The following is a 28000-nucleotide window of genomic DNA, read 5'->3' as shown; positions in this document are numbered from 1 at the left end:
TTTATGCGGCGCTGAACAACTGCACGCACGTACACGCAGACAGTGAAGTTTATTGAAGAATGGGGTATACAAAACCGGTCAGACACAAAGCGACATCTCGCGGCTGCAGATCCGACATGTCCTGCGCCAACAGCGCTCGGGTAGCGGCTTCCCGGCTGAAAGAGCTCAGCTCTTGCAGCAACGTCAAAGGGGACCAAGAGCGGCCGGAGGAGATGTTCCTGGCCTGGCGGAACCCCTACTCGTCGTCGGCGCCAATCGGCTCGCATTCGAGCGGCCGAGGCTGGCGTCTGGTATCGACCGCGTCCGCAGTTTGCCCTCCTCGCGGGGCCGTTGGCCCGCTGTCCGGCCCAAGGGAGCCATTCTGCTCGCTGTTGTTGGCACCGTCGCACAGCGGCCATGCTTCCACGCTTGGCTCCGACCCGTGGCTTCGTTCGCTTTCTTCGGCGGCGCTCGCCTGCTCGCCGAGGCCCTCGTCGCCGCCCTTTTCAGATTCGCGGGGTCGCCCAGCGACGACGTGCTCAGCCGCTTCACCCGGAGTTTCGCGCTCGTGCTCGCTTGAACACCCGACCGCGACTTCCGGCGGCCCGTTTGCCGCGTCGAAGTGCACCGCTACTCGTTTCGCCGTTTCGTTAGAAGCACGCCGGCCAGACGCTCCTTTGAGTATGCCCTTTTGCGGCGGCACTCCTGGCAGCTTGGCGGCCTCGTTTGTTGCATTCTCTTGCGACTGCCGCATAGGGCCGAGATGGCTGGCCACGCTGGCTCTCTTCTCGGAAGCCGCCTTTCGGCTGGACCGGCTTTCCGTCGAACCGTGGCTCGGCTTGTCAGCGTTGTTGCCCCCTCGGCCAGAGGCGGCGGTTGGCACGTCATGGGCAGAATGGGCGGGCTGAGTTCCACCCTCACGGTCGGAGCTTTCCTTGCGCCGGCTTGACGTCGTCTGATCGTCCCTGCCTGCCGCGCACACGTCAGCGAAGTTGCTGCCCTCGCTGAGGTCTTCGGAGAAGGCCACGGAGGTTGCCGCGTCGTCAACCGACCCTTGTACATCGCTGCCGAAGTTACCGGCTTCTTCGCATCGGCGCTTTTTGCGAGATTTGTGAGCGCCGCAATCTCCGCACGGCTCCTCTTCACTGTCCACTGAATTCAGCGAGACAGGTCTGGGGCCGTTGCCTACTGGTTGCTCGCCGACTTTCTGCGGAGCTGCGCTCGCCTCGCCACTCAAGACGTCGTCCCCTTCAGCAGCCACCCCTTCGGCCTTCTTTAGTGCCGCGTCATCTGAAGCGATCCCCAGCTCAGGCGCCGTGGCGCGCCTCCCGCAGGGCCCCGCCCCAGCAAGAGCGACAATCTCGTCCCTGCAAAGCTCCACACGACCTTCCGCAAGGACGGGCTCATCCGCCGTGGCCCCAGTATCAGCAGAACGCGTGTTCGACGCGACCGCCTCGGCGTGGTCGACGCGGAACTTCGTTGCTGCGCCGTCGGTACCTCCTGCGACGCAAGACTCGGACTCGCAGCTCTCTCCTTCGGCACCAAACGGCTCCTTAGTCGGTTCCTGCTGACCTTGCGCACGGGTGGGATGGTCCCCACGCTGCGAATAGGGAAGTGCATGCTCGCTGGCCTTTTCTGGGGCCGCAGCAGTGACCGGCCGGTTGTAGCGAGGCCCGGGACATCCGGACAGCGACTCTTCGCCGAGGCCCAGCGTGCCACCTCCTGAAAGGCCCTCATCGTCAGTGCCCACAGCTCCGCTAGCCTGGGATCCCCGCTGACCATCCCGTACAGGTGTTTCACCTGCGGACGCGCTGTGCACACCGCGGAGCGAGCTCTGGAGCACCACGAATACTTCCGTCCAGGCACCGTGGCCGCTGTGCTCATGGCCCTCGGGCGAGCCCTCGTCGGCCGCCCACAGCGATCGCGGCCGGGCGTCCTCGGGGGGCGGAGGGTCGGGGGCGAGGCGCAGGTCCCTGGGCGGCATCTGGTCGTAGTACACGTCGGCCAGGGACTCGAGGAGCTGCTCGAAGGAGGGCCAGTGCGCCTCGCGCTCCAGCTGCCTGTTCCAGGCGTCGCGCAGCCTGGGCGCCGTCTCCTGCTCCAGCTGGTCCTGCAGGCGGCCTTCGCCCCGCTGGTCCCCCTGCTGCTGCCGCCACGGCCCGTCTCCGTGGCCGCCGCCGCGGTTCCAGCGGTAGCCGTAGCCCCCTTGCCGGTTCCCGCGGTGGTCGCCGCCGAAGCGGCCGTCGCGGCGCTCGCCGTAGCGGAAGTTCTGTCGGCCGTTGTACTGGAAGTTGCGGTGGCCGCCACCGCGTTCGCCCTGCAGCCGGTGCCGGTCCGCGAAGCCCCCTCGCCAACGGTCGCCGCTCTGGGGTGGCCTGTCACGGAAGTTCTGGCGGCCCTGGGACCTCCGCTCCTGCTCCTCTTGCGCCGCCACCCGGCTCCGGGTGTAGTTGCTGCCCTCGGCTGCAGAGAGCGGAACGGACTCAAGGTTTGCGCACAACGGCCATGCATTTTCACAGGAAGGCCCGGAGGGCTACGTTTTATTGCGACAGATTTAGTGCTTTGGAAATGTTTTGCCTCACTTCCCGTTCAAGAATTCATTTGGCTGAATCGAGCAGTCAGGAGGCGGATGGTCGGGTCGACCAACATTTTCGCATTTACGCATATTCAAAACGGTTCCCAGCAACGTCAAGGCGCCTGACGTTCAGAGACGCTGCACTTCCCTAAGCAACTCATTGGTGTTCAGCTAGCTGTGTGTTCCAAGCGAATGCGAAGCTCTGTTCAGACGACAGTGTGCAATTTTTTGTTGCCAGGGGTGGAAGCCTTTTGGACCAGCTCAGGGAACACGAATAACGCTTCAGTAAAACAAGCTGATGGGAAGTTGGTGCATAATGATGATAAAATTAGAGCGCCACTGAGACAACGACACACCAAAGAACGACGCGACACGCTGTCAGTTTTGGAGCAGCTTTTTTGCTATTACAGGGAAGTTCTGGAGCAGCGTCAGAGACGGGTTTTTGAGCAATGCAAGTCTGCGTGGAAGACTTTCCTAGACTTAAACATGATTTATTCGCGATTTTTAGTTTCTCGTGAACACACACACACACACAAATCAGCTTGTTCTTACTCAACATTCGATCAATACAGAGCTGACCATATCTCCAATGAGTCAGAAAATATATATTCCCATAATAAAACAAGACAACTGGCAGAGCAACAACCAAAGGAAAATTAGAGATAAGCAATGTTTTGAATAGATACTTAGACTTCAGACAAAATTAAAAATAAATATTCGTGATACTGCAACGCCATCACAGTCACGAGAAACAACTTAGAGAAGACCAGAGATAGGCAAAATGGTTTAGTTTAACTTTAAGCTTAACTTTTTTTACTTAAACTTTAACTTTATTCTACACCACCTAGACTGCAGACAAATTAACAAAGAATACGAGAAACGCTACGTAGTTCAAATTTTCAGAGCGGAACACTTAGGGGCTCGCCTTGTCGTAGCTGGTTCGCTGCCACGATGTCTCGCGACTGCCGGAATTTGGCGGCGCAGCGAGATAACGGACGAAAGTAGATCCCCACAGCATAGCTGCGTAACGGAACCAGAGGCTTCGAAAAACACGCGGTTTACAGTCATGACCGTTCGAAAGTACTTCGAGAGAGAGAAATCTTTTATTGACACCACTGGCCTAGGGCACGGAGCAAGACAAACAGGAGCGCCGACTTCGCACAATGTAGATGGCGCTACAAATGGCGCGGCGATCCCCGTCATAGAGATGCTTCTTTCTCTATGTCCCCGTCATATAAAAATAAAAATTAGAAGAGAGGACACACGAGCTTATCGCGGCCGAATGGCCTGACTCCTGCGCCGTCCTGCGAAAAAAACTATATATGTATTTAAAATTAAGCTAATACCAGAGTCCTTCAATACTTTACTGGTCACGAAACTGCTCCGTAACTGAATGGGAGAGCTTCATATGCTGCGTTTGGCCGCCGCGCGGTGGCGCTACCATCTCACTGAGGTCACTCCTCGGGCGGCGTTGCGCTGGCTCAAACGGCGGAGACGCGGCGAGTTGTGTTTGTTTTGTGCAGGGAAAAAAATGTAACGTGCATGTCGCGCTGCTGTGGTGCGACTTAAGTAGTGCAATGACGATGCCGAACACGTGTTGTGTCCTGGGATGTTGTTCCTTGTACTACGGTACAACAGAAAATGTTTCCTTGTTCTGTTTACCGAGCGACGGGAGTTGCGTGAGAAATGGAGGCGCGCCATTCCAAGGCAAGAAACGGGAGCTTCGATCATAAGTGTGTGACAGTTTGTGGGAATGCACTGTGTGTGGGAATGAAAAAGCAATGTACCCTTTTGAGAGCATCCGGGACCTAGAATTGTACAAGGCTAACTTAAAGCCGTATTTTGTCAGATCAGTCAGGTAGTAGCGGTGCTTCATTACCTGTTTGCAAACTTGTATTACTTTGGGCTCAGGCTCGCATTCAAAAAAAAAAAAAAAAACTTTTGGACGTTCTTCTGCTTTTACTTTCCATATTTCCGCGAATTATCCCTTGGGGTTCGCTTTGTTTGTTTTGTAACCGCGCGTGACCGCTTCCGGTTTTTTTTATCTGGCGCTGCAGCCGGAGCGCCCGTTTGCTCTTTTTGGCGTACGTCCCGTCGGGCAATATTGTTTGATATGGAAAGGGTGTCACCTTGTCGCTAACTTGATTTTTTGTTTCTTCGACAATGTTCTCAATCCTATTTTCATGGATCTTAAATTAACAACGTTCCGAGAAATGCATGCATTGCATACGCCGCGCAACTCACTTTATCGACGTCCATCTGTGCACGTCACACTGCGGACTGCTTCTTCGACGTTTGTGTTTCATTGTAGTCTTTTGTGCTGTAGTCTTTTGTGCAGCAGGAGGTCGCTTTAATAAACTTCGTTCAGAAAAGCTTTGTGTCGTTCTTGGCTACGTGGCAATATTTTGTTTCCTCCGTGTGCTGCACGTCGCAGCGCAAAAAAAAAAAAAAAGAAAATTTTTGCACGCTATTTTGTCTCCCTTCGCAATATTGAATTGTTTTGTTGCGTGTGATAAAATTAGTTTTATTGTTCTTTTTCGCTTCCTTTTTTGCAAGGATTGCAAAGCGTGGAAGCGGAAAGACACACGGTGCAGCATATATCTCTTCGTGTTTTGATCCATCGCATTTCTGCAGCGTTTTTAGATGTTCTCAAGTATGTACCAACTCATCGAAACGACAATATACTATTGGGCTATCTCTTTTAGCATTATCTGCATTCCAGAACAATAAACGGATTCATTAATGCGTAGTCTGAACGACGCGTACTTGGTTTCTTTCAGTTTTTTTATAGTATTATCGACAGGCCCGCACCATTCCGGACTACGAAGCTACCGTATGTGTGATATTTACAACTTTTGCTTTACGAAAAGAAGCAATAGAGATTTAAAAATCCGTAAACACGACGGCGCAGCGCTTGTGCCAGAGGACGCAGAAGCTGTTGCCGTTCGCGGCCGATGTCTACGGTAATTTACTTGAAAAAATAAAGCTACATTGAAGGCAGGTGATATACACAATGACTGGACTATTCATCGCTAACTACTAGGAAAAAAGCACAGGTAATCAGAGCGCAGACACCAAAAGCAGCGAGCATTTGCACGCCAAGAGCTGGCCAATATGCCGCACGCGCGGCGGCTGGATGCCCTTCGTGCGGCGGTGGCGCCTGTAGTGGCGCCCGCGGTCCCCATATGAAACGAGCGCCGAAGTTTCGTGACCAGTAAAGCATTGAAGGACTCTGCTAATACGCAATATTATACTTTTAAAAATTTTGTTACACATTAGACTACAGACTTTTATTTATGTAACAAGTTGAATGGCTGTGAATGTAAATTTTCGTGGCTTCTTTGTGCCAAGCCTGGCCAAGCCGCAAGCGCAAGCCGCCATTTGGCTCTTTCGGCAGCGTTTGCACGTGCGTTTCTGCAGCCTCGTGCTAACGTCTGTTGTGGAGAAGGAAACGCATAGTGCTTTCTTTGCGACATCGGTTGTGCATCCTGAACGAAAGGTGAGACTTTCTTTTGTAAAGTGCTGGTGTGGCGTATCATATTTACGTTTCCTTGTACTGCAAACGCTGCAAGCACTGCGTAGCCTCAGGGTAATCAGGCATAGCTAGTTCTGCGCCTTTAGGATAAGCGCTTTGGAAACGCCCCGGAAAGGCGTAAGACACCATTTTTTTTTAGTCGGGCGTAATGATATTTTAGGCTGGTTGTGCCGTTTTATCTAGCATTGAGGGATGTCAGCGGCAAGTAGCCGTATGTGCATTATTTGGCTTATCTGGGCATAACCAGCAGCCGTACACTCATCGTAAAGTTTTACACATGTGTGCATACCAAGCTGCCTGCGTACTAAGCGAACCCACTCGCCGACGCCGATAACGCGCGCGCGTCGCTTGGCTTTGGCGCGTCAGGTGCGGTAAAAACGCGTAGGCAGATAACCGCTTTGCTCGAGGCGGGGTGAGTGCGCAGTGAATTGAAAACTTAAGATTTGGTCTTCGTTCTACATCGTATATCAAGTCCGGTATCGCAGGCATTGCATAGAACTGTTCCCCACTTGCAGTTTTTTCAAGCGTCATATTTCACGGTGGGCTAGTTTCATAAAACACGTACTGCGCAGATTGCACCTATACAGTCGGAGCTGTGTGCGTTCTTGTCATGTTTTTCAGTCCATGGCCTCTGGCGGTCACCAGTACGACGCTCACTGCTGCTTGCCATGGCGCCCACACAGCGCCCAAACATACCTTCGCCAAGTGCCCGTTCTCGGGATGCGTTTCTTTCGCGGGCCCGTGGGACAACAGGTTTGTTAAAGCTTTGTATTACGTTCAGTTCGCTCTCGCTCTTCGTCCTGATTTCACAAAAAAGACAAAGGGATTCAGGCTATGTGAGCAGCATCATCATTTTTGTTGAACCAAACAATATCTTGACTGCTTTAAGAATGTGCCTAACCAGTGTTGCGAAATTACAAAGACCCATATTTTTAGTGTTGCTTGACCGCATGTTTGCTTAATAGGATAAGAGAACTTATGTTTTAAATAGGTGGAATGCACTGGAGGCAATACTTGAGTACTAGTTGCAGTGAAATTTACAGACTGTTCGCAGGTCATCTGTCATTGCAAGCAGTTTGTGTACTATATCACCTATTATTTGTGCAGGTCTACAGGTGCCCTCAAGACAGAGCCAACCAGCCAGCTGCATTCGTCATACCAAACATGGTGTAAGCACTTCATGGCACAGGACTTCATGGATCCTGCCCTCACACGACTCACAAAAGTGGCCGTGCCAACTTTGTCCCAGAGTTATTCAGTTGCATTAATGACTGCCTGCAATGAATCCTGCTGCCTTATTGATGCTGCTGATGGGTACCGCAACTGTATTCCGTCTGTTAGCACCCAAGAATCTAACGCAAGTCTCGGCACTCAATAAGGCGCGACAACCGAAAAGCCTATCGTTGACACAAGGAACAAACTGTTTTTTATCTCCGACGTGCCTCATCTCGTTGAAATCACTCACAACAGCGTCCAGTCTTCAAACTCCACTCGCAAATGATTGTTGCTACTAGCTCTAATATTGTGAAACAGTACATCCACGAAAACCCTTTTACATTATGAAGACTGCCAGGGTAAGAGGTCATGCTAAATGTCGTTTGTCACCGTACGTGCCGCGTGTTGTTGGAGTGACCTAGATGAAGAGAACCATGTTGGGACCTACGTTGTCAAATGCGCTCGTAACGTCCTGAGCAAGGATGCCTGTCTTAGCTGAGAACTTCTAGCTGGACTTGTTGGGGAATAGTTTCCAGCGCCTGTCTCGTCTACTGTTTCTTTGTTCGTGTTTCTTGTTGCGCTCCAAATATTGGCTCTCTTGCTGCGCCTTAGAAGTTCGTCGGTACTTAGTATAGCCCCTTAACAGGGAAAACTTTAGTCAGGTATTTTTTTCTGGTGAACAGTGTACTCGCATCGTGGCAACTAGATGCACCTGTTGTAAGTGCAGTGTACGCCGACTGTGTAGTGGGGTGGTCCTTTTCCGAACTCTTTGTTTTCAGGTGAAGCACAGCCTGCAAATATACGCAGTGCTCCCATGATGTGCCTCGTAAATCAAATTGCACTGTAATTCTTCTTGTTGTAATCAGGCAGATAAAATGTATAACGCCATGCTGAATACACATATGCGATGTAATCCGCGAGCATATAGGCGGCACAGACATTTTTAACCTCTGTCATAGCACATGGTGGATTGCGAAACATACCTGATGTAAAATGCACTGTAGTAGCATTCCTCACTGCCTGCTGTCTGGTTGTGAGAAGCAAAGCATAGTAACGTCAAGTGCAGTTGTGCATTTGTGCGCGGCACTTTTGAAATTGTGCTCGGCAGCGACTAACTGTAAACCCAGCCACCCCCATAACCAAAACGGTAGAAATCAGCGACTAGCACTCCGCCTGAAACACGAGCAACTGCTTTGCCCGGCGGCCATGTTTTCCAATCTTCACCACACCAAGATGGCGGCACCCAGTGATGTCGTTCCGAAGATACAGCGCTCCGAAGATAGTCCTTTTTTTTTATCACCTAGCACAAGTAGTTAGTCGCCTCAGTACACATAGGTATTTTTTCTACAGGACTTTGCAATGGTTTCCGATGGGAAAAACTTTAAAAACTGAGACTATAACGTGCGCAACCCGACATTGTGACTTTCGAAAAAACTATCTCGGGGACAATTTCATGCTGGTTTTTATTGAATGAGCAATCAATTAAACCTTTACAAACAACATCACCCTGGGGTGCTGGAAAATTATGCCGTCAGTAAGCATTTTTCCCCACTCAAACTGACAGGAGCGTTAAAATTCTTTAAAACTGACGGGAGCGTTAAAACCATACCGTTACTTTCTACTTCGAACCCTGGCTTCGGCTGTTAGCCGGAAGAACTGTCGAAATATTGTCACCGATCTTGGCGGTTTAAGGTTGATGGAATTGGCTGTACTGCCACGAACTCAATGGGTCCTAAAACAGCGGCTGCGCGCTTGCCGAGAGCAAACGAGGTCGTCTTCCTCTGAGCCCAAGAACAGATAATTGCGACACTATTCCGTTAATTTGGCGGCACCTGCCACTTGTGCACAAACTTCAACGTGACATGAGGCGCGCTGCAGTGAAGCGCTACGCTAATCTCCGCCCCCAGGGCACGCGCGGGAAGATCTCGACACGCAAGGCCCACCTTTCGGACCCCCCCCCCCCCCCCAGAGAGGCAGCGGCTACGATCGTACAGCCCCCGTTCTCCGCACCACGTTTTCCTCCACCACTTCCCTGACGACGCGATGCTCGCACTCCGGATCCCTCACGACCCCATCAGTCTAGAAACAAAACTGGGCTGCGGGTCTAGCTTGTCCCCTCCCAGGGGACAAACGCTCCTGCTGTTGTGCGCGTCCAGAAACAGTGCACGCTGTGCGCCTCCCCGATTTCAGCGAGTGCCACTCAGACGCGCTCCTCACCGACTCCGAAGATGTGCGTGGCCTTGCCGAAGGTGGGCTCCATCTTGAGCCGCTGCTGGCCGAACCAGACGCCGTTGAGCTGCTGGATGGCGCGCTTGGTGCCGTCGTCCGTGTCCATCAGCACGTAGGCGAACGCGTGCGACGTGAACTCGGGACGGTGCACCACGATCAGGCGCTGCACCTGCGCCACAGACACACACTTGCGGGACCTCGCTTTGGGCACCTGTCCATGGCCGAAGTCATCGTCAGGCATGGCGAAAGTGCTCTTGCTTCTGCGCACTTCCGGTGTCAAATCGACACACCGGACCTGGTGTCCGTTTGACGGTCTTCTACATCTCTGAACGCGTCGGGTAAACTAACGCTCTACATTTTTGGGACATCAGGGAACACGAAAGACATTCTCACGTGTGCGGATGGTTGGCACCCGCTTGTCGCCGAGGTCAGGGCGCACCCAGTATACTCCGTTTGTGGAAGACTGGCCGTTTACCTTGCCCACCTCCTACGGGCAACGTTGCCGACCTGGGACGCAAGTCTGAGTTGTGCCGTTTCACAAATGTCCATTTCGCCTCCGCTTTCACCGTGATTTACAGGGGGGATTAAAAGAAATACCAACAACGGAGCGCACAGCCTCTGACGCATGCCGCACCGTCTGGCTGCACTGCCCGTAAACTGCGCGAATGCGTAGTTCTTTCGGAGCGTTTGAGAGTGTGGCCTACTGTTAGGGGAAATGCTTGAACAGGAAGCGCCACCGATTATTTATTTTGAGGCGTCTTTTAAATGCAGAGCATTTCTTTAACTCACGATGTCACCCGGCGTTGTCGACGTGCCTCGGCGTCCGCAACAGCCGTTCCAGGTGCGCCCTCTCCCCTACTCCTCCTCTCCCGCATTGCGCTACCCTCCTCGCTCTCAACAACAGGTCCGCGCCCCTCCCCCTACACTATATAAAAAAATAATACTTACCGGCGCCTGGTTTCGATCCCACGACCCTGCAGGCGGAACGCAAGGTACATGGTGCTCTACCCACTGCGCCACAAAGCCGATACAGAATGGAAGGCTACGAACGCGCCTTATATCCTTGACTCATTCAAACTACGTCAAGAAGCTGCTGATACAACGCATTCACTACCTGTGGGCGGGACGCGAGGTACATGGTGCTCTTCCCACTGCGCCACAAAACCGACACAGAATGAAAGGCTACGAACGCGCCTTATATCTTGGACTCATTCAAACTACGTCAAGAAGCTGCTGATACAACGCATTCACTACCACCAACTCCCAAACACTAAACGTTAACGCAATACACCCACCGCCTATGCGACGCATTTACTCGAGTCCCCCTCGCGGGGAGATGGGCCCTTTTTATGCTCTGTCGCCACTGAACATCCCGTTATCTACTACAATCGGGAGCCAAGCCCGCAGCAGGCTGATTGCAGCTAGTATGATGCCCTTCAACGATCATCCAGCTCAGTGGCGACGCAGCGTATAAAGGCCCCTAAAAATAAACGACCAACATCGCTCCTTGATCAAGCATTCCCATAAATGTCGGCCACATTCTCAAATGCACTCAAAGAATTGCGCATGCGCGCAGTTTATTGGCAGTGCAGCCAGATGGTGCAGCATGCGTCAGAGGGTGTGCGCTTTTCTTTTAATCCTGCCTGTACTTTCACTTGCACAGAAGCCTTGGTTGTTTTGCGTGGCACCTGGGTGAGATGCTTTCAAGCGATCAGAGCCCGCTCGAGATGGAGGACACTCGGAGACGGAGATGCACGGAAAAAACTGCAAATTCCACCCCCAATGGTACTCGAAAGTGCGGCGCTCAGTTATAAACACCGGCAGGCCAACTCCACGGCATTCAATTCATCATTGTTAACTCGGCAAAACTAGAGAGTTTTAGCTGACCGTTTTTGACGCTCCGCTATGCTCCCGGCGTCCCGCTCAGCACAACCGGAGCGTCACCAGCCGAAAGGCTTTTAGCTAAGTGATAACCGTATCTCCTTCGACGGGGAATGATTCGTGTGACTGGTCGTTTCGCGTGTAAACCACAACTGCATCCTATAGGGAACATAAGAATTTGTATTTAACCTCATTTAACCTTTTTAGTATAATGTAGTCACTGGCATGGTATATTTTTTTCTAAATAACAATAAAGCTGATAAACTTTGGCTATCTTTCTCGGAATTGCATAGAAGCAGCCCCGCGCTTCGGTCGACATTTCTCGCTTCCGTTCTAAAGATCTTTGAGGTGTGTGGCACCATTGCCTATTCGGAAGCGCTTTCGCGGCTTCGTTGCTCGTGTTTCAACTGAAGAAACGGAGTTTGCCGTAGCGCGCTCGCATCGCGGGGGCAGCCATGTTAAAATTCCACAAGGTAGCGTTAGCTGCTGCGACGGTCCACTAAGAGGCCCCGGTTATCGGAGCGGGGCCCCGCTCCGGTATCGCCGGTAGCGCGCCACGCATGCGCAATGGCGCTCCCGCTTGCTATCGGAGCGGAGCGGACCGTCAGAAACGGTCAGCTAAAACTCTCTACGCCTGCTCCTTTGGTAGCTTTTCGGCGACAAGTTAACTGAGGTATTTGTTACAGAGACCGTCGTCCCTCACTTGGTTACATTTGGCAAAAAATCCGAATGAAGAATAAGCAGATGTTTTACACCGGAGCTGCATCGGGCTACGGTCAGAAACTCCCCACGTCCAAAGGGAACACGTTTGCGTTTGTCCCGGCAAACAGGTCTCTCCAAGGCCGGGTCGCGCAGAAAAGGTTTAGCGTCGCTGCATTTATTCGGTCACCACCCACCCGCGACGCCTGCGAAAAAGGAGCGCAAAGGAATCTCAAGTGCAGCTGCTGCGGCCCACCTGTCCGTAGGGCTTGAAGAGCGCCTTGAGCGCTTCCTCGTCCACGTTGACCGGGACGTTGTTGATGAAGACGCCGTACTGCGCCATGGGTGCCGACAGCGGCAACTCGCCCACGCTCCCAATGCAGCTGCTGATGCTTGGTGGTCCGCAGGGGGCGGCCGCTGCCGGCTGCTCTTCCGCCGCCCCCGAGGCTCCGCTCGCCCGATCCATCACTGCTGCACGCTGGGCCACCTGCACAGGCCAAGCGGGCGTGCAATTTTAAAGACTTCTTTCTTACCTAAGCGAGATAATTTCGGGCTGCCGGTCCGTGCGAAGCCTGTTCTACATTCGCAGCTAAAACGACCGATTTTCGTAGCTTCGGCAGCAACGGAAAAAAGATCGCTTTGTCGCGCGAGCGGCGCCGCTACTGCGAATTCGCAGAGAAATTTGTACCATGTAGAACGGGCTTTCTAGACTTAACCTTCTCACCAAAAAGGAGTTGAAGCAACGCTTTAACGTGGAGTAAATATAGACTAGACTGTTTGAAGCTACTAAAACTTTTGCTACGACTTCATACATGTCCACACTTTGCACCTCAAAGGAGACGCCACGCGTTTTTTTAGGCAAAATATAAATCTAGAACCGAGTGTGCTAGCAATCTTTTACTTGGGAATACAAACGAATCGGTTTTCTTGATAGAAAATGGGGGGGGGGGGGGGGACGAATGCACACGAAAGCTGCCACGCTGCCACCGGAGAGAGGCGAGATAGAAACAAACACGAAAACAAAAACTACGACACAAGAGCAGCGCGGACATGGGGAACCTGAACAGAGCAAAATCGTGGGAAGAGCGAAGGGAAACGCGTGGAGGGGCTGCAAAAGGCTGTTAACCTTAAGACGAAATGTGCAGCGAAAGAAGCAGACACGCCGGCAATTTTTTTCCCCCAGGTACTTTTTCTCCTGCTCTGCGACATCTAGCGGATGCGCAGAGTGACATTACATTGCCGTTTATGCAAACTTTTATACGTACGAGGGCTGACTTGGAAGATTCGCTTTGCCTGTCAAGCAAGAGAGTGTGCCATCCTCGCAAAATGAATGCGCTCGCACTTCACGAACAGCACAGCATACACCTGCAGGGAATCATTTGAAAGCGCTTTACAAAACGTGTCACGAACTCAACCAATTCGGTCAACAGTTCAGTCAACCATTCCATCAACTCAAGGGTGCGTTCCATGGGAAAATGAATACGCCGGATTTGGCAAGCCGCAGGCACGAACCGGCAGCAGCCAAGAAAGAGCGCTGCTAGGCAACATCGTTCTGTCTGAGTGTGAAGCTCTCGATCAAAGTCGCAGAAGAAAAACTCCCTCCTCCCCTCGCGGGAACCCCTGTGTAGATGCGACGCATAGGGGGTTCACGTTGCAGCGTTGGACAGCGCAGGAACGGCGCAGGCACCGAGTTTTATACGCCTCGAGCGCGGCCTGTAGGGGCGCCACTGAAATCCCCCTAGCGGCCCGTTTCGAAAGCAGGCGCGGGAGTCCGCGCCCCGCTCCCCAGTGTCGCCGCTGCTTTTGCGGCACGTTCACGACTGAGATTTGCCGTTTGTGGGCGTTTGAAATTCATGTTTGTGTGGAGCAGTCACTCTGTTCGCAAATGGGGTGTATTTACGAGAGTGTAAATGTTTCCGACGCGATCTTACTGTGGTATTTTCGGTCTGTATAAGCGCCAGGTGTGTGTCACAGGCCAGCGTCGCGGAATCGGCGTATGATGGAGCCGATTGTAGTTACACTGACCTGAATTTACTAGCCGTGTCTCCGTAACCACCGGTTCTTCAGATGTTCATGCTACGGCTATACACTACGATTTAAATCGGTTTGTGCGCTTACATAATCAGCGGAGCACTCGTACCTGACAGCACACCAGTTACGTTTGCCAATATTATACCTCAGATATTGATCACCACCATTTACAAGGCAGTCTGTGTTAATTTCGGGAATATTCAACAAAAGTACGATGGACATGTCAGCACACGACAGAGTCGTCTTGTCGTGAGCTGCGCGCCCGCAGACCTTTATCTGCTACATATATCATCTGCGAGCAGCGCGGAGACGGGCTTACAATATAATCCGCGTCCGCGACTAAATATCGTCATATGGCACAGGGAGCCCGCAGAATAAACCAGAAACTGAAATCAGAGGGCCTTATCACATACCACACTCTTCCAACGACACGTTTCATCGCTTGTTGAACGGCCTACCCTGTTACTTCCAAAAATGCGTCCGCCGTACGGTCAGCTCTTCGTTGAAGTAGAAAAACAAAAGCAAATGAACGCGAGATTTATGTGTGGGATTACTAAAACGTTCATTTCTTGAATCCGCTCCGCATTTGTACACGGCGTCCCCCTCCCCACCCCCACCGATTTCTCGCGAAATAGCAGTGCATTTCGCGTATAGTTGGTCTAGTGAAACATACCTGGCTTAAGTTTAGATGAACGTCTTTAGCATGCCAGAAGCTGCACTGTTTTTTTTTTTTCATTTCCGTTAGAGCTATTATGTTTGTAAATTCCGCATTGGCACAGTATTTATTTTTCTGTGGTTTCATTTCCTTGGTTCTCGCTATATGGCGTGTGTGAGCACATATTTAACGACGCACAGGCTTGGAATATACTTTACATTTTCGCATGGTTTATATTCTTATAAAAGGTATAAATTATTGTCCGGGATTGGGTAATCACATCCTCGAAACATATTTTTCTGCGGCGTATATATGCGAAACGAAGCCGCATTCGTTGTCCACCCTGCAAAATGAAGCCAACCTCTCATTGTGCCAGTATCAGGTCTAAACGAGGCGTCAGTAGAATTCATTTGTGCGCGATATTTTGTAGGTGACATGGGTGATATGTTGCGGCCGTCGCCGACGCCCGGAAGAGCGGCGACGAAGCGCGCAGAACCGCGTCCCCGGGTAGCTCTTGCAGGCGATCGCGTACTCTACGAAGACGCAGCTGCTTTTTAAGTGACATAAACGTACTGTTTGCCTATAGTCGTCACCATAACAAGTTTTTTTAGGGCGCGGAAAGGCGAAAAGAAGCGAAATAGAACCAAAACACTGCACGAGCCCCTATCAGTCACGCAGCGCAAATCCCGTCAACGCCGCGGAGAAGCGGCGGCAGGCGGCGCAGCGATCGCGAAGCTCGAGGCGTATAGCGCGCATAACGGTGAGGGGACGCGCCGGCGCCAGTGCGTCTGCCGCGGCAATGACTCAGGACAATTCTACACAATCGACTTTAATCCCATCAAATCAAATCCATTCGAATCCAATCCAATGCCCCTCGCGAGATAGTGTTCGCTATCGGAGAGGAGAGGGGGTGAGCGGCGGAGAGCGCAGCTCACTCGGCGAGGATAATGGGGGAGGGGCGGACGCCGACAACGCCGACGCCGGATGCAGGGACAAGGCGAGTGAATGAGATGCAGTCGCATCTAAAAAAAATCCCACCTCCCCTCGCGCGAACCCCTGTGTAGATGCGACCATGGTGTAAGAATATTCTTACACCGTGGATGCGACGCATAGGGGGTTCACGTTGCAGCGTTGGACAGCGGAGGAACGGCGCTGGAACGATGGAGCGGGGCGGCGCAGGCACCGCGTTTTATAGCGCGCATAAAGGCGCAACCACATGCGACGTTTTGGTCGCGTTTGGAGACCGTCCGTGGCGACGCGCGTTCAGCGCGCGCCACCAAATACACAGCAGCGCGCTCGGAGCGCCGGTGTCTGAGCGTCCCAGATTTTCGGTCCGTTTTCGGCGTCTGCGCCGGATGTTGCTATCCTCAATTTCCGGTCCCTCTCCGCACGCAACATGGCGGCTCTTTATTTGGCGTCTCTTTAGCACTTTATTTAATAGAACATCAATTTAACGTGTTTTATTCGTTGAAGTTTTGATTATTCTTCAGTTTATTAGGAATTACTTAAACAGAACGATGCTGCCTTTACCAAAGTAAGTCTGGCAACTTGGATCGGAGTAGCGCTCTTCGCGCGTCCCATGTGGTTGCTCGCCCTCTCCAACGCCCGTTCCGCGTCGGCGCCAGGCGCCGCAGACGGCCGCAAGACGCGACCAAAACGTTGCATGTGGTTTCGCCTTAACGGTGAGGGGACGCGCCGGCGCCAGTGCGTCTGCCGCGGCTATGACGCAACACAATCCAACACAATCCACTTTAATCCAATCGAATCCAAACCCAAGCCAAGCCAATCCATTCGAATGCAATCCAATGCCCCTCGCGAGAGAGTGTTCGCTATCGGAGAGGAGAGGGGGTGAGCGCAAGACAAGGCTAGTGAATGAGATGCAGTCGCAGAACGCGGCGCGGACGAGGGAATTCGCAGCTTGGCAACACCAAGAATAGTCGGAGAGTGGCGCTGCAGGCGGCAGCGTTCGGAGCGCATGCCTGCTACCAACCAAAGGGCGCTCACCCGCTCGAGCGCTCCTTTCATTCACCTTAGTGAACCGGCCTTCAACTTTGCGCGTGAGCGTACAAGCCTTACTTACCCTTAAGGATTCCTGTACAAATGAGGTCACCAGCGCGTAAACAATGGGGCCAGCTGTCATACTGAAATAATGCACGAAATTGTGCTTTCACGGGGTGAGCTAAAGATCAGAAAATGAGACATATAAGAGAAACGTTTAATACAGACTACGGTAGTAAATAGACAAACGATGACTGCAGAAATGCGGCTCACGCGGCGCAACGACAGCACACTCAGAATACGGGTTCACTTCGAGGAATGACCGAAGTTTTACTTCCGTGACTCCACTTTGCCGTGGTTCTGGCCGAGGTTGAGACGCAGAAAAGGGGAAAAAATAACGCTGTCACGTGTGAAAAAATGCGGAATCAGCTGTCTTTTCATGAAATACGGCGTTTCGGGTATTCTCAAGGCTCGGCCAAGTGCACTCTGGCGATCCCCATGCTGCGATTCTAAAGCCCTAACCTCATGGAGTGATTTTGCAAGCGACTTGGGGAGCGACGCGACTAGCGACGAACTACTTTTCGCCGCGGACCAAGTCGCTCATCGAATCGCTCGGTTCTGGGTCGCCAGAAACAGTCGCTCGCCTCCCGGAAGTGGCCTCAGTGACTAGCCAATAGGAGGGCCCCTACGTAAGCGCGCAACCTCCGGTTTTGGAAGTGAACGGGAGGGGAAGATTTTGCAAATCCACGCAGACGGCGTTTGCGGTGCAGCGGCAAAGAAAGCTTTGCGTGGCAAAGCTTGTGTACAAGCTGAAGCAGAAGAAAGAAGGCTCCCGCACACACTGGGTGAGACCCGTGTGGGAAAAAGGACGTGAAGAAAGCGAATTCTTCACGGCGTTCATGTTGGAGCCTAGAGACGAGGCGCAGAAGGAAAAGCGTGCGCTATCGCTAACCCAAACCAGTTTTAGAGATGCAATGAAGTTCAAAAAGCAAGGCAGAAAGGCATAATACTTTTTAGTCATGCTTTTTATGACAAATGAACAAAAAAAAAATGTTTGCAAACAACCAGCGTACCAAGCGCGTTACTAGGCGCAGTGCGGCAACATTGAAATCGCCATCCTCAGTCGCTCGAGCCGTCGCTGTCATGTGGTTGCCTCGGCGAGGGACTTCGGTTCGGCGACTGCGGACCCTAGTCGCGTCGCTGGAAAAATCGCTCCATGTGGTTAGCGCTTAAGTATTGCGAGCTCCTAAAGATACCTTTCCCCTACATAAGACCTGGATTGACTGTAGGGTGTAACGCGCCGACGCAACGCATGCGATGAGCGCGCCGTAGTGGAGGGCTCCGGATTAATTTTGACGGTGGGACTTTAACGTGCGCCGAAATCTCGTACCCACGGGCGTTTTTGCTTTTCACCTTCATCAGGGAAGCGGCCGCGCGTCCTCGTGCTCAGCAGCACAACGCTTGTCCAGATGGGCGATAACTGTACCGTTAGCGTCGCAAAACCGGTCCTCCTCCAAAACGCAACCGCAGCACCAGCCAAAGGTGCACTGCATAGGAATCAACCTCGAAGGTGCCGAAACAGTCCGTGATGGAAGCTATGGAAACAGAGCAAGGTTTTTCCCTCGTCTTCGACCGTGCACGGGGAGACTGCGGCCTTCGCTGCCCGATATCCCAGCGTGGACAGTACCGCCCAAACGGGTGCAGTCAACGCGGCAAAGCTTCCATCGGCATACGAACGGCCATGGACCGGAGGCAGGAAAGAGACGTTCCGTTGCACCAAGCATATCGCCCCACGGCCGACCAGTAGCTCGACCAGGCTGATACATCGATTCGTTTAGGCTTACCCTCTCGAACCGCGCGCTTTAAACGTCCTGGGAGGGAAAAGCGGAAACTACTTCGCTAGTTAATTTTCATCGCCGAATACGCCTGCGGGACGGTGGGACTTTTCTTGGAAGATGTCCAGAGGAGGCCGAACACAGTCGACCCGTGGCGGGACGAACCGCTCCTTTGTCGTTCACGTTGCTCGCGGCGCAGGACGCGTCCTGCACACGATACACAAAAACTAACATGTGCACTGGTTTGGCAGTAAGAAATGACACAGCTGCCTCTGCTTGCGGATTTCATCTATAAAAGCAATAATCAGCGGCCGTTGCAATACAAATCGCTAGTTTGGTTCCACACGACATCGTCGCCGTGGTCACCGCTTGTGCGTGAAACGTGCTGTAAACATTGTTTCGACAGCTTGCACTTTTCTTACCGATGAGTGCAGTCGTCTACCGCTTCGGGAACATTGAAGGTGCAGTGGTGTTTACTTAAAGGAACAAAGTCAACTGCATGAAACGGGTAAGAGACGACAAGATCCGCGCACACCCGTACATTTGCCACACTCCGGTCAAATTGCACTGTGTCCTTTAGAAGCAAGGAGCAAGAACAACTGCACTGCCCACCACTCTTGCGCTATCGCCCATACATTGACGGGGACGTGTTTTGCACACGCAAGAGGGGCAATTCTACCCGCACCTTTTCGAATACGAATACCATTTTTGGACAGTCCTTGCTTACACTGAGACAATTTTGCTATTTTTATGTATTTTTTAAAGTATGTTTCTCTAGATGCGGAAGGTTTCTCGGTAAAATTAAGCAGTTGTGACTTTGCGTCTGTCCTGTGGCATTTCGTGTGTCGTTTTTGTATATCCCATTTTCAAATCACGGCATGAATCGCCTCGCCCAAAAACGTGCTTCGCTCCGCATAACCGAATGACTGATATGGTCAAGCCTTAACCTCGTAACGTGGATATAAGTTTTAAAAAGAATAAGAAATCGCGTAATTTAATAGACGTTGTTGCCCACATGTGCGCAGGGTGTGTGCAACGTTCGCTGGATTTTTTTTTTGTATTTTCCCCACAATGCTCGCTTTAAATACCATTTTGTAAAAATGCTAGCCGCGAATCCTGGACAATCTCGGGCCAAAAAGGGGCTAATCAGTTTTTAAACACTGACCTTCACTCGTCACCGCTACGGAACACGACGCCTGAGGTACAGAGGTCAAAACTGTTAACAACAACGCGCGGACGCGTGGCCTTCGATACGTGCAGCGCGGCCTGCTGATAGCCACAGGCGCGACCAGCGAGAAGATTAGGGGACGGCGCTGCGGCAGCTAGGCACGCGAAAGCTATTGCCGATGCTTCCTTGTTTTGTGGGGCAAGGTTCGACGCCGAAAGACAGTCACCACGACCGCCCCCAACGCCTATATTAAACATTACCTGACGCTGATAACAGGGCAGTCTCGCTTTTACCTTTGGCGTGGTTCCGATATAAGAAAAGTGGAATGTGTGCCGGGCATGGCCATTCCAACGTAGGATGTGCAGGAGAGGAGGAAGCATAAGCTGATGCAGCCGAGGACTGTTTTTATTAAAATAATATTTCGCGCCAATAATCAACGTCTTCAGGCCATTTCTGAGTCAGCGCTTATGTTTCCTCCTTTCCTGCACAACCTAGGTCAGAATGGCTGTTCCCGACCCCCATTCCATTTTTTTTTTTTTTTTTTGATATCGGAACCATACCAAAGGCGAAAACGAGACTCCACTGATGATCAGTCCAAGATGACGTTTCATATAGGCTTTAGTGCCGGTCGTCGTGAGAGACTTTTGGCGTCGAACCATGCCCCACAAAACAAGGAAGCATCGGCAATAGCTTTCGCGTGCCTAGCTGCCGCAGCGCCGTCCCCTAATCTTCTCGCTGGTCACGCCTGTGGCTATCAGCAGGCCGCGCTGCACGTATCGAAGGGCACGCGTTCGCGCGTTAACAGTTTTCCCCTCTGCACTGCCAATACTGATCGCAAACTAGTACGGATTCTTGGGCAAGTTGGTGTGGCGATCTTGACGAATTCATAGCGCAAAGAAAAAAAAACGAGGACAGATTGAGAACACACAACATAGCGCTGCGTTATGTGTTCTCTCTCTGTCCTCGTTCTTTTTGCGCTATGAATTCGTCATGATCGCAAACGTTCGGCTTCTCGCGTTGCATGCGTTGTCTTTCCGCTACGTTTGGAACGTCGGCAGAAACCAAAAGCAAACAAAAGAACACAAAACTTTCACCGCGCCTTTTTTAACCAATCCAAAAATTAACTGCCAATACAAAGGCGACGTTCAACTGACAACAAATCGCAGTTATCGGGAACCCGTTTCGTTATTTCGGAACAAAATCAGGAACGTTGTACGATATCTGCAGCAGGGCAACTTAATTTGCCATCTCTACGATTTTGTGATGGACTGTTGTTTCACTGTCTTCGTAAGCGACATTACGCAAGATTGCGAACACATCTCGCTTTTATGATTTTAAAAGGAACGCCACTGGTCGACAGAAAATTTATGCAAACTCTGAGGTCCAAGAAGCTTGGTTTACACACTGAATGTAACCCTCCTAGTCATTTAAAAAACTAGCTAAACATCAGATGTTGATTGTAATACGCGAGTTAGCAATTTCACTTGCAAATTCGCAAATTCGCAATTTCTCTTGCGTTGAAACCTGCCAAGTGACCAAACACCGTTATTCACCAAGTCTGCCTTCAAAGTCGCTAAAATTTCACTGAACTGAAGCTGCGGGTAAAAAGCCTGTTTGAACGTTTACATTTATATCGATGCGCTGGTTAAAATTCACAAATTCTATGTTGCCTTTCGAACGCACAAAAGAAATATCGCAAGCTCTAACAAAAAATGTCGGAGCAGTGAAGTGCTGTTGTTACCGTATCAGGGCACTCCACAAACTGTATCGTTCTATGCCACCAATGAAAGCGATTGAAACTGAATTCCAGAGATCGGGGCTTCCTGATTTGCCCCCATTTCCGTTTTTATTGAAGGTTCAAACTCGTACTCGGGAAAGGTCGAGCTTGCTACGAGCCACGGCGTACAGGTTCATTGTCATTATTTCGGCCGTTCTGAGATCCCGATGGGTCGACGCTCTTTCGACGAGTACGTCGAAAGAAGCTTACTGCCGCTTCCATGCAACACACTGAACGCTGAGGATCATTGGAACTACAGCACACCACTCTTTTCTGCGCCTCGCATGCGCACATAGGGCGCAGAAGAGGGAGGGGGCGCGCCCACATTCTCCCGCTGCCACTCAGCGGAGCATCGCATCCACACTAGCAGCGCGACGCTGCCGCCACCGGTATGTCCATCTAGCGGCCAATATGCCCCGACTGGTGCGCCAGCCCGCCCTCTCCGCTTCCGCATCCTCATCCCAAACCACTCTCCGTCGAACGCTTTGCCTCACCCCTCCTGGCTACGCCACACCTGCCCGACCCAATTTCTCATAGAAGGTAAATTTTCTCCCAAGCCCATTGCTCCCACCTCTTTCAGGGGTGAGACAGCCGAATCAGATTTGGGAGCAGTTTTTGGAGCAGCGAAATCTCGATTTTGGAGCAGAAGAACCTTGATTTGGAGCAGAATGATGACATTTATTACGTCACCTTAGGAGTCTAAAAATCAAATTTTTGGCAACTCGGGGGGGGGGGGGGGGTGCACTTTTTAATGGGTTTTGAACGTATATAACACTGAAACAGCATTTCAATCAAGTTTTCTCTACTAGAGTATCACAAGGCACGAACTGCTCTACCTTTTTACAAGCCATTTATAAATTCTTAGGCTCTATGCATAGATAGCATGGAGTGCCGTTGAAAACATCGAATCGAAAAACTAAGCAATCGTAAGGCATTTTCATTATCATGTGAATGCTGAAATTATTGTTTTTGTAATCCCAGACTCGGCTTTACACACAATTTAATTGTAGATGCATGGCAAAAGTTGCGCAAAGGGAGGTGGCAATCGTCGCACCCCACCAGCCCTCCCATTTCAATCCCCAAGGTGCGCATTCACTACGATCGCAATTTGAACAACGTTGGTACGTTTAGCCACCTTCCTCTTGGCATTGAATAGACCATTATTAATAGCGTGCAATAACAGCCCGTCCCGCTATCGGCCACTGCTTGAACATTTTGCGGCGATGTAGCCTGCGCAGCCACTTCTGCAGTGTCGATCGTCTCATTTCCGCCACTCGCAAGCTCGCTGTCAAAGGCAGCAATCACTCAGCGCTTTATTATAACACCGCAATGAGTCAGAAATTTCACTTCAAGCACACACCGCGCCTCACAGTCAAGGCCGAAACACGGCGAATTCGCGGGTATCAGGCCGTTTTTGATGAACTCCTGTCTTTTGAGTCGCACAACTTCCTGCAACAGATCAAACGACTAAATGAAAACCCAGCCACCCACATAACCAAAACCACAGTAGAAATCGGCGAAGAGCACTCTGCCTGAACCACGAGCAACTGCTTCGCCCGACGACCATGTTTTCACAACACCAAGATGGCGGCGCCCAGTAATGTCGTTCTGGAGATACGGCGCTCCGAAAATTGCCGTCTTTTCATCAATTTTCATTAGTAGTTTGTCGCCTGAGTACACATAGGTATTTTTTCCACAGGACTTAGCAATTGTTTTCCATGGGAAAACTTTAAAAAAACTCAATGTGCAACCCGACATGGTGACCTTCGAAAAAACTATAACTATCTTGGGGACAATTTTATGCGGGTTTTTATTGTATGATCAATCAATTAAACCTTTATAAACAGGATCACCTTGGGGGTGCTGGAAAATTATGCCGTCAGTAAGCATTTTTCCCCACTCAAACTGACGGGAGCGTTAAAATCCTTGGCTCTCAGACTGTTTTGGAGCAGTTTGGCGCAATTTTTGCAATTTTCAAGCTTTTGGAGCAGCCTGGCGCAGGAAAGCAGATTTGTATCAAAAGTGCGCAATATGCGCAGCTGTCTTACCCCTGCTCTTTCCTCTCGCCCTCCCCTTCCCGAGCTGTGGGTGCACCTGTATAACCAGGCCACCAGCGCTGACCTGGGACGCCCAGCCAGTATTCCAAAGTGGCATAACGATACACGAGTTGCCGATGAAATGTTCCATGCAACCAGCGCTGCAGAGTAGAGGCCGGTTGCACGAAGGTGCCCCAGGCGAACTTAATGCATTCCCGTGGAGGTCAACACGAGCTGTAGCAAGTTCACCTCCTGGCTGGCAGGTGGAGCCGTGCTGCGATGGCCAGGAGGCAGTCGCGGGCGGCGTAAGGGCCATCCCAACGCGTAGCATCCGCACTGCAACCTCCTCTCGGCGAGTTAGGCCACCAGGGCGGTTTGAAGCGCACGGGGGCTGACGTGGTGCACCCAAGAGTTTCCTCCTGTCGAGCCGGGTTTCCACTATAGGATCGACGGGGAAAGCTGGCAGTGGTCGCACCACGGGCGACTAGCCGCGTCTGCCGGGTACAGCCCATGCTAGTGGTGAATGGCGCCTGCCAACGATGTGCGTGCACCACGCGACGGATGCCGTGTACATCTTGCGTACAGTCGCTTCGTAAGAGCACACGCCTGGTCAACAGGCAGTACTGCGGCCATCCCATCGTGTATCGTTCAGCGAGATACGCAGGTGGCAACGGATTATCCGCACACGGCCAACCTCCGGCAGCTGGGGGCAGATGGGTGCAGGCATCAACACGTGCAGTTGCCGTTCCCCGTCTGGGTCACATAGGCTTGGGCGGAGGCGACCCGCTCGTTTGTCGCCTGCTAACTGTACTCACTGCCACGGAGGAAGGTCTGAACCTTTGACCATCGCGAGCTTACTGGTGCGGGCAGAACGGCGTCTTGTTGTGCCAGCTCACCGATGGCGTCGAGTTGAGCCTCAGCCTGCCTGCAGAGCTGGTATCGGGGCCGCGTGGTGACAACCCGCATGGCATCCCGATCGATGGTTTCGAGGCGATGCCAGTCGGGGCTGCAACACTGACCGCAGGCGAGCAATGCTGGTGCGCCTTCGGCGAATCACATCATCATCACATCACTTGAATACCTTAAAGACCCCCAGTGTAGGGGGTACTACATAAAGGGTGGGTTACCGATAAATGTACACAGGTCTTCATATGGGAACGTGCGCGGTGACCTCTTTATATGTTGATGAACACGTGATGGCTGGAACGTCACGGGCAAGGCCATTCCACTCCACGGCTACACGGGGGGAAAATGAGGCAGAAAAAGTAGTAGCGCGAGCGTGTGGACGGGCAATTCGATACGGTTGGGCAGTGCGGTGAGATACGCGCGTCGGTGGAACGATGTAAGGTGCTTGATTAAGAGGGCTGTAGAAAAACTTGTGCAGCAAACAAAGGCTGGTGATGTGGCGGCGCACTGAAAGATTAGAAAGACCAGTTTCGCGTTTAAGGGATGATATGCTTATGTCATATGAATATGAGGAATGAATGAACCTAGTTTAGTTCGGATTAAAGATTTATAGGCGAGAAGTTTGATGTCCCGTGGGGCATGACGCAAATGACGCTGGTGTATCAGGTGTATCGTAAATGAATCAGGTGTATCGTACTGTTCTCCACGGCAGAGAGCGCCAATACTAAGCTGCGCATTGTGCTGCGAGGCAAACTTATCTGCTGCCCCTCTTGACACGGCGGTAGGGAAGCAAGGCGCAAGGAAACAGCCCCACAGCGCTGACATCTTGTTCTACCCTACGACGACGTGCAGCTTTCTCGCTTAAAGGAGCCATGAAGAGAAAACACAAGTTTGGTTCATTCGAAAGATTGCCTCGTTAGAACCATAACGACACTACTTATAACGCAAACTTCGCTCAAATAAGCTACATAATTAGGAAAAAAGGAAATGACCATGCGACCCACCAGCTCATTTTCATGTCACTGGGGAATGCTCTGCGATTGGCGGAGGCCGGCAAAAGCAAACGCATGTTAGGCAGGGCTTACAGTTTGCATAACGAGCTAAATGCCCGTGAAACATACTGCATATTCTTTTTATGACAAAGAACGGTGGAGTAAACGGTTGAAGTTCCGAACGAACACGCAAGCGTGTGCGCCAATGCGTACGAAACTACGGCCTGGCCGAGCTCGACATCTCGCCATCGCGCAGACGAATTTTCGGGTTCGAGGCGCTCTGACCTTGGGGGAAAAATGCCGTAAACACCGCGCATTGACGCTCGTATCTTTCTGGTCGAAGCAGAGAGCTCGCGCGAACGGCTTTCCATACACGACACCGGCCAACTGGCATAAGCGATACTGCTACTGAAGTTGAACTATTATTAACCGTAATAAAAATACGGCACATACGTACCAGTCTGTATTCGTCCGTCGCGACGGGGCTGACGAGGCAGCGGTGCCGACGGCAGGGCGTTCGTCTGTTGTGGCTATCGCGGAATGGTCGCTTTCCCGTCCACCGCGTATCCCACAACTCTTGCCGCTCGTGCACTTAGAAGCATTGAGCGTTCAAGTGGTGTGAGGTTGTTAAATGCAAGCCCTAGCTCCTCGGCGAGAGTTTTGTTCTCCGGATCAGGCGATTCCATGACTAGGGCTGCGGGTGCACTAGGTTTTACAAGTATTTTTAAAATGGCCGCCGTCTCGGTCGACTCCCGCGTGTGGGTGCTATACGGAGTCGACATACTAAGTATCTGTTTCATGGACCGGCCCGTGTGACGCCATTGCTCACGTCACCAAATGTGCAATTTTAGCGGGAGATTTAAAATTTTGGCTTAAATTGCCTTATTTCTCAGTGAATAAAGCATCATTTGCTTCCGGGAAAGCGCTTGGGGTACTATGAAACACCTAATCTTTCGAATAAAACAAACTTTTGTTTTCTCTTCATGGCTCCTTTAAGCACGAGCTGTTACCTAGTCACCAGCACGAACAGACATTAGCGTTCGCTCAATTATTGTCGTCAACATGACCCAAACGCCATCCACAACGCAGCCCTGACGAGTCAGTGCAATACCCACAAACTAACGCCAGGTGCTCGCGTCGCCTAATTGGGCCCGTGAGCCCAAAGCACAACGAAGGAGCGGACGCGAGAACGCAGCTGGGAAGGACGCGACCGGGACCCTGTCCATCCTCTGTACACTGCGACATCTTGTGGGACGGCCTTTTAAACGCCCCATACCAGCATCCGCCACAGACAACTACTGAGAGGCTTGACGTCCGCAGCTTGATTGAAGTCAGCATAACGGCACGTAAAGTTGGTAGCGCCCTGTGTGACGTCGTCTGTATTTCTGTCCTCGTCTTTGCTGCACTTCAACTCGCTAAATGATCGCAACGACCACGAAATCTCGAGCAGACGCGACGCACCACCGTTTTGGGCTAAGCCGCTTCGCACAAGCACACCTCCGTGAATCAGGTTGAGAATTTCGTTTCGGGCGAGCTTCCTCCCCTGACCGCCTTTTTCCTTTCCCCACACCGTCTTGGAGGCAAATGGATCGTCCATTATTCACAGGCAAGGTTGCAGCTAAGGCGAGGGCGAGCGTACTACGATAGATAGCCACACCACATTTCCGAAATGTTAGACGCACTTACTTCAGCAACGTTCGCGTGAGACGCTTGATATGTCTGAAGTTAAAATCGCCATTTTCTGGCGCCTCAGCAGCGTCCTGAAACGGCACCATCAACCGCCGCCCCCTCCCTGCACCGCTCGTTCGCGAGCATTCCTACGCGAGCATTCCTATGCGAGCATAGGAAAGCGATTCTCACTAAGCCGCTGAACGCGGAGAATCGAAACTGCCAGCGATGAACTTCGATGCAAGCGTTATCTTTCCAGAAAGCAATCGTCACACTGAGTACGCACAGGCTGGTTCAGCAGACTCCTCGTTACCCGCACGCTAAACGTCTGCACCGCAAGCAAAACTCGATTGCAGCCGTTCGTAAGTGCACGCTTACAGTAACACTGCACATCGAAGGCTCGTTATCCGAGCGCAGTAACACGTCGCTGTAAGGCACCGTAATCGAAAGACACGTCGGAAAATCAGCGCCTCAAATCCCTGGGCTCCATTATTGCAACTGCAATTTGGCTTGGGTACTTCGGAACGTGGGAATAAGCAAAACATGCGCCATCCCCATAACCAAAAGGCTCACCACGACACGTGTCAGGCAAAACCAGCGCCGCCGCATGGAACGCGGTCGCCACAAGTTATTCACCGACGATGCACTCGCTGTTTATAACGCGGCAACGAGAACGGTTCGCTCGTACATCATCACTAGCTCCTTGCATGTCAAGAACCAAAGCTTACCTTGCAAAAAACAGTCGCCGTCGTCGTCGTCGCTCGATCTGCGAGTCGTGGTCGACGAGTTTTTGCTTCCGGTTGAACCACAGAACAAAGAAC

At 51.8% G+C, this 28000-nt stretch overlaps 2 protein-coding genes and 1 long non-coding RNA gene across 3 annotated transcripts in view; 2 read left to right on the top strand and 1 right to left on the bottom strand.

The window, feature by feature from the left end:
• Positions 1–28000, top strand: part of LOC144158132 (major facilitator superfamily domain-containing protein 4A-like) — a 692369-nt gene that overhangs the window by 110814 nt on the left and 553555 nt on the right. The window lies entirely within an intron of this gene.
• Positions 37–28000, bottom strand: LOC144158130 (uncharacterized). Its single transcript, XM_077688786.1, has 5 exons — positions 27908–28000; positions 24510–24627; positions 12370–12600; positions 9522–9702; positions 37–2442 (listed from the first exon to the last, which is right to left on the bottom strand). Exons 2-5 carry the CDS (start codon positions 24582–24584, stop codon positions 236–238), a joined length of 2694 nt encoding a protein of 897 aa, XP_077544912.1. The 5' UTR covers positions 24585–24627; positions 27908–28000; the 3' UTR covers positions 37–235.
• On the top strand, positions 5934–8166 carry LOC144157582 (uncharacterized). Its single transcript, XR_013319784.1, has 3 exons — positions 5934–6053; positions 6711–6842; positions 7197–8166. It is a non-coding gene; the product is annotated as an uncharacterized LOC144157582 (long non-coding RNA).

This window comes from Haemaphysalis longicornis, unplaced genomic scaffold (assembly GCF_048455015.1).
Source record: "Haemaphysalis longicornis isolate Haplotype H1 unplaced genomic scaffold, Haemaphysalis longicornis Haplotype H1 scaffold_10, whole genome shotgun sequence".
Lineage (NCBI taxonomy): Eukaryota > Metazoa > Arthropoda > Arachnida > Ixodida > Ixodidae > Haemaphysalis > Haemaphysalis longicornis.
Note: the sequence above shows the minus strand (reverse complement) of the source record. Positions and strands in the feature narration are given on the sequence as shown.

Coding starts and splice junctions, on each gene's coding strand:
- LOC144158130 (XM_077688786.1), bottom strand. CDS start 24,584: ATGCCATGCGGGTTGTCACCACGCGGCCCCGATACCAGCTCTGCAGGC. Junction 9,703..12,369: donor TCTTCAAGCCCTACGGACAG/GTGGGCCGCAGC, acceptor TCTGTGGCGCAG/GTGCAGCGCCTGATCGTGGT. Junction 2,443..9,521: donor CACGCACATCTTCGGAGTCG/GTGAGGAGCGCG, acceptor CGCTCTCTGCAG/CCGAGGGCAGCAACTACACC.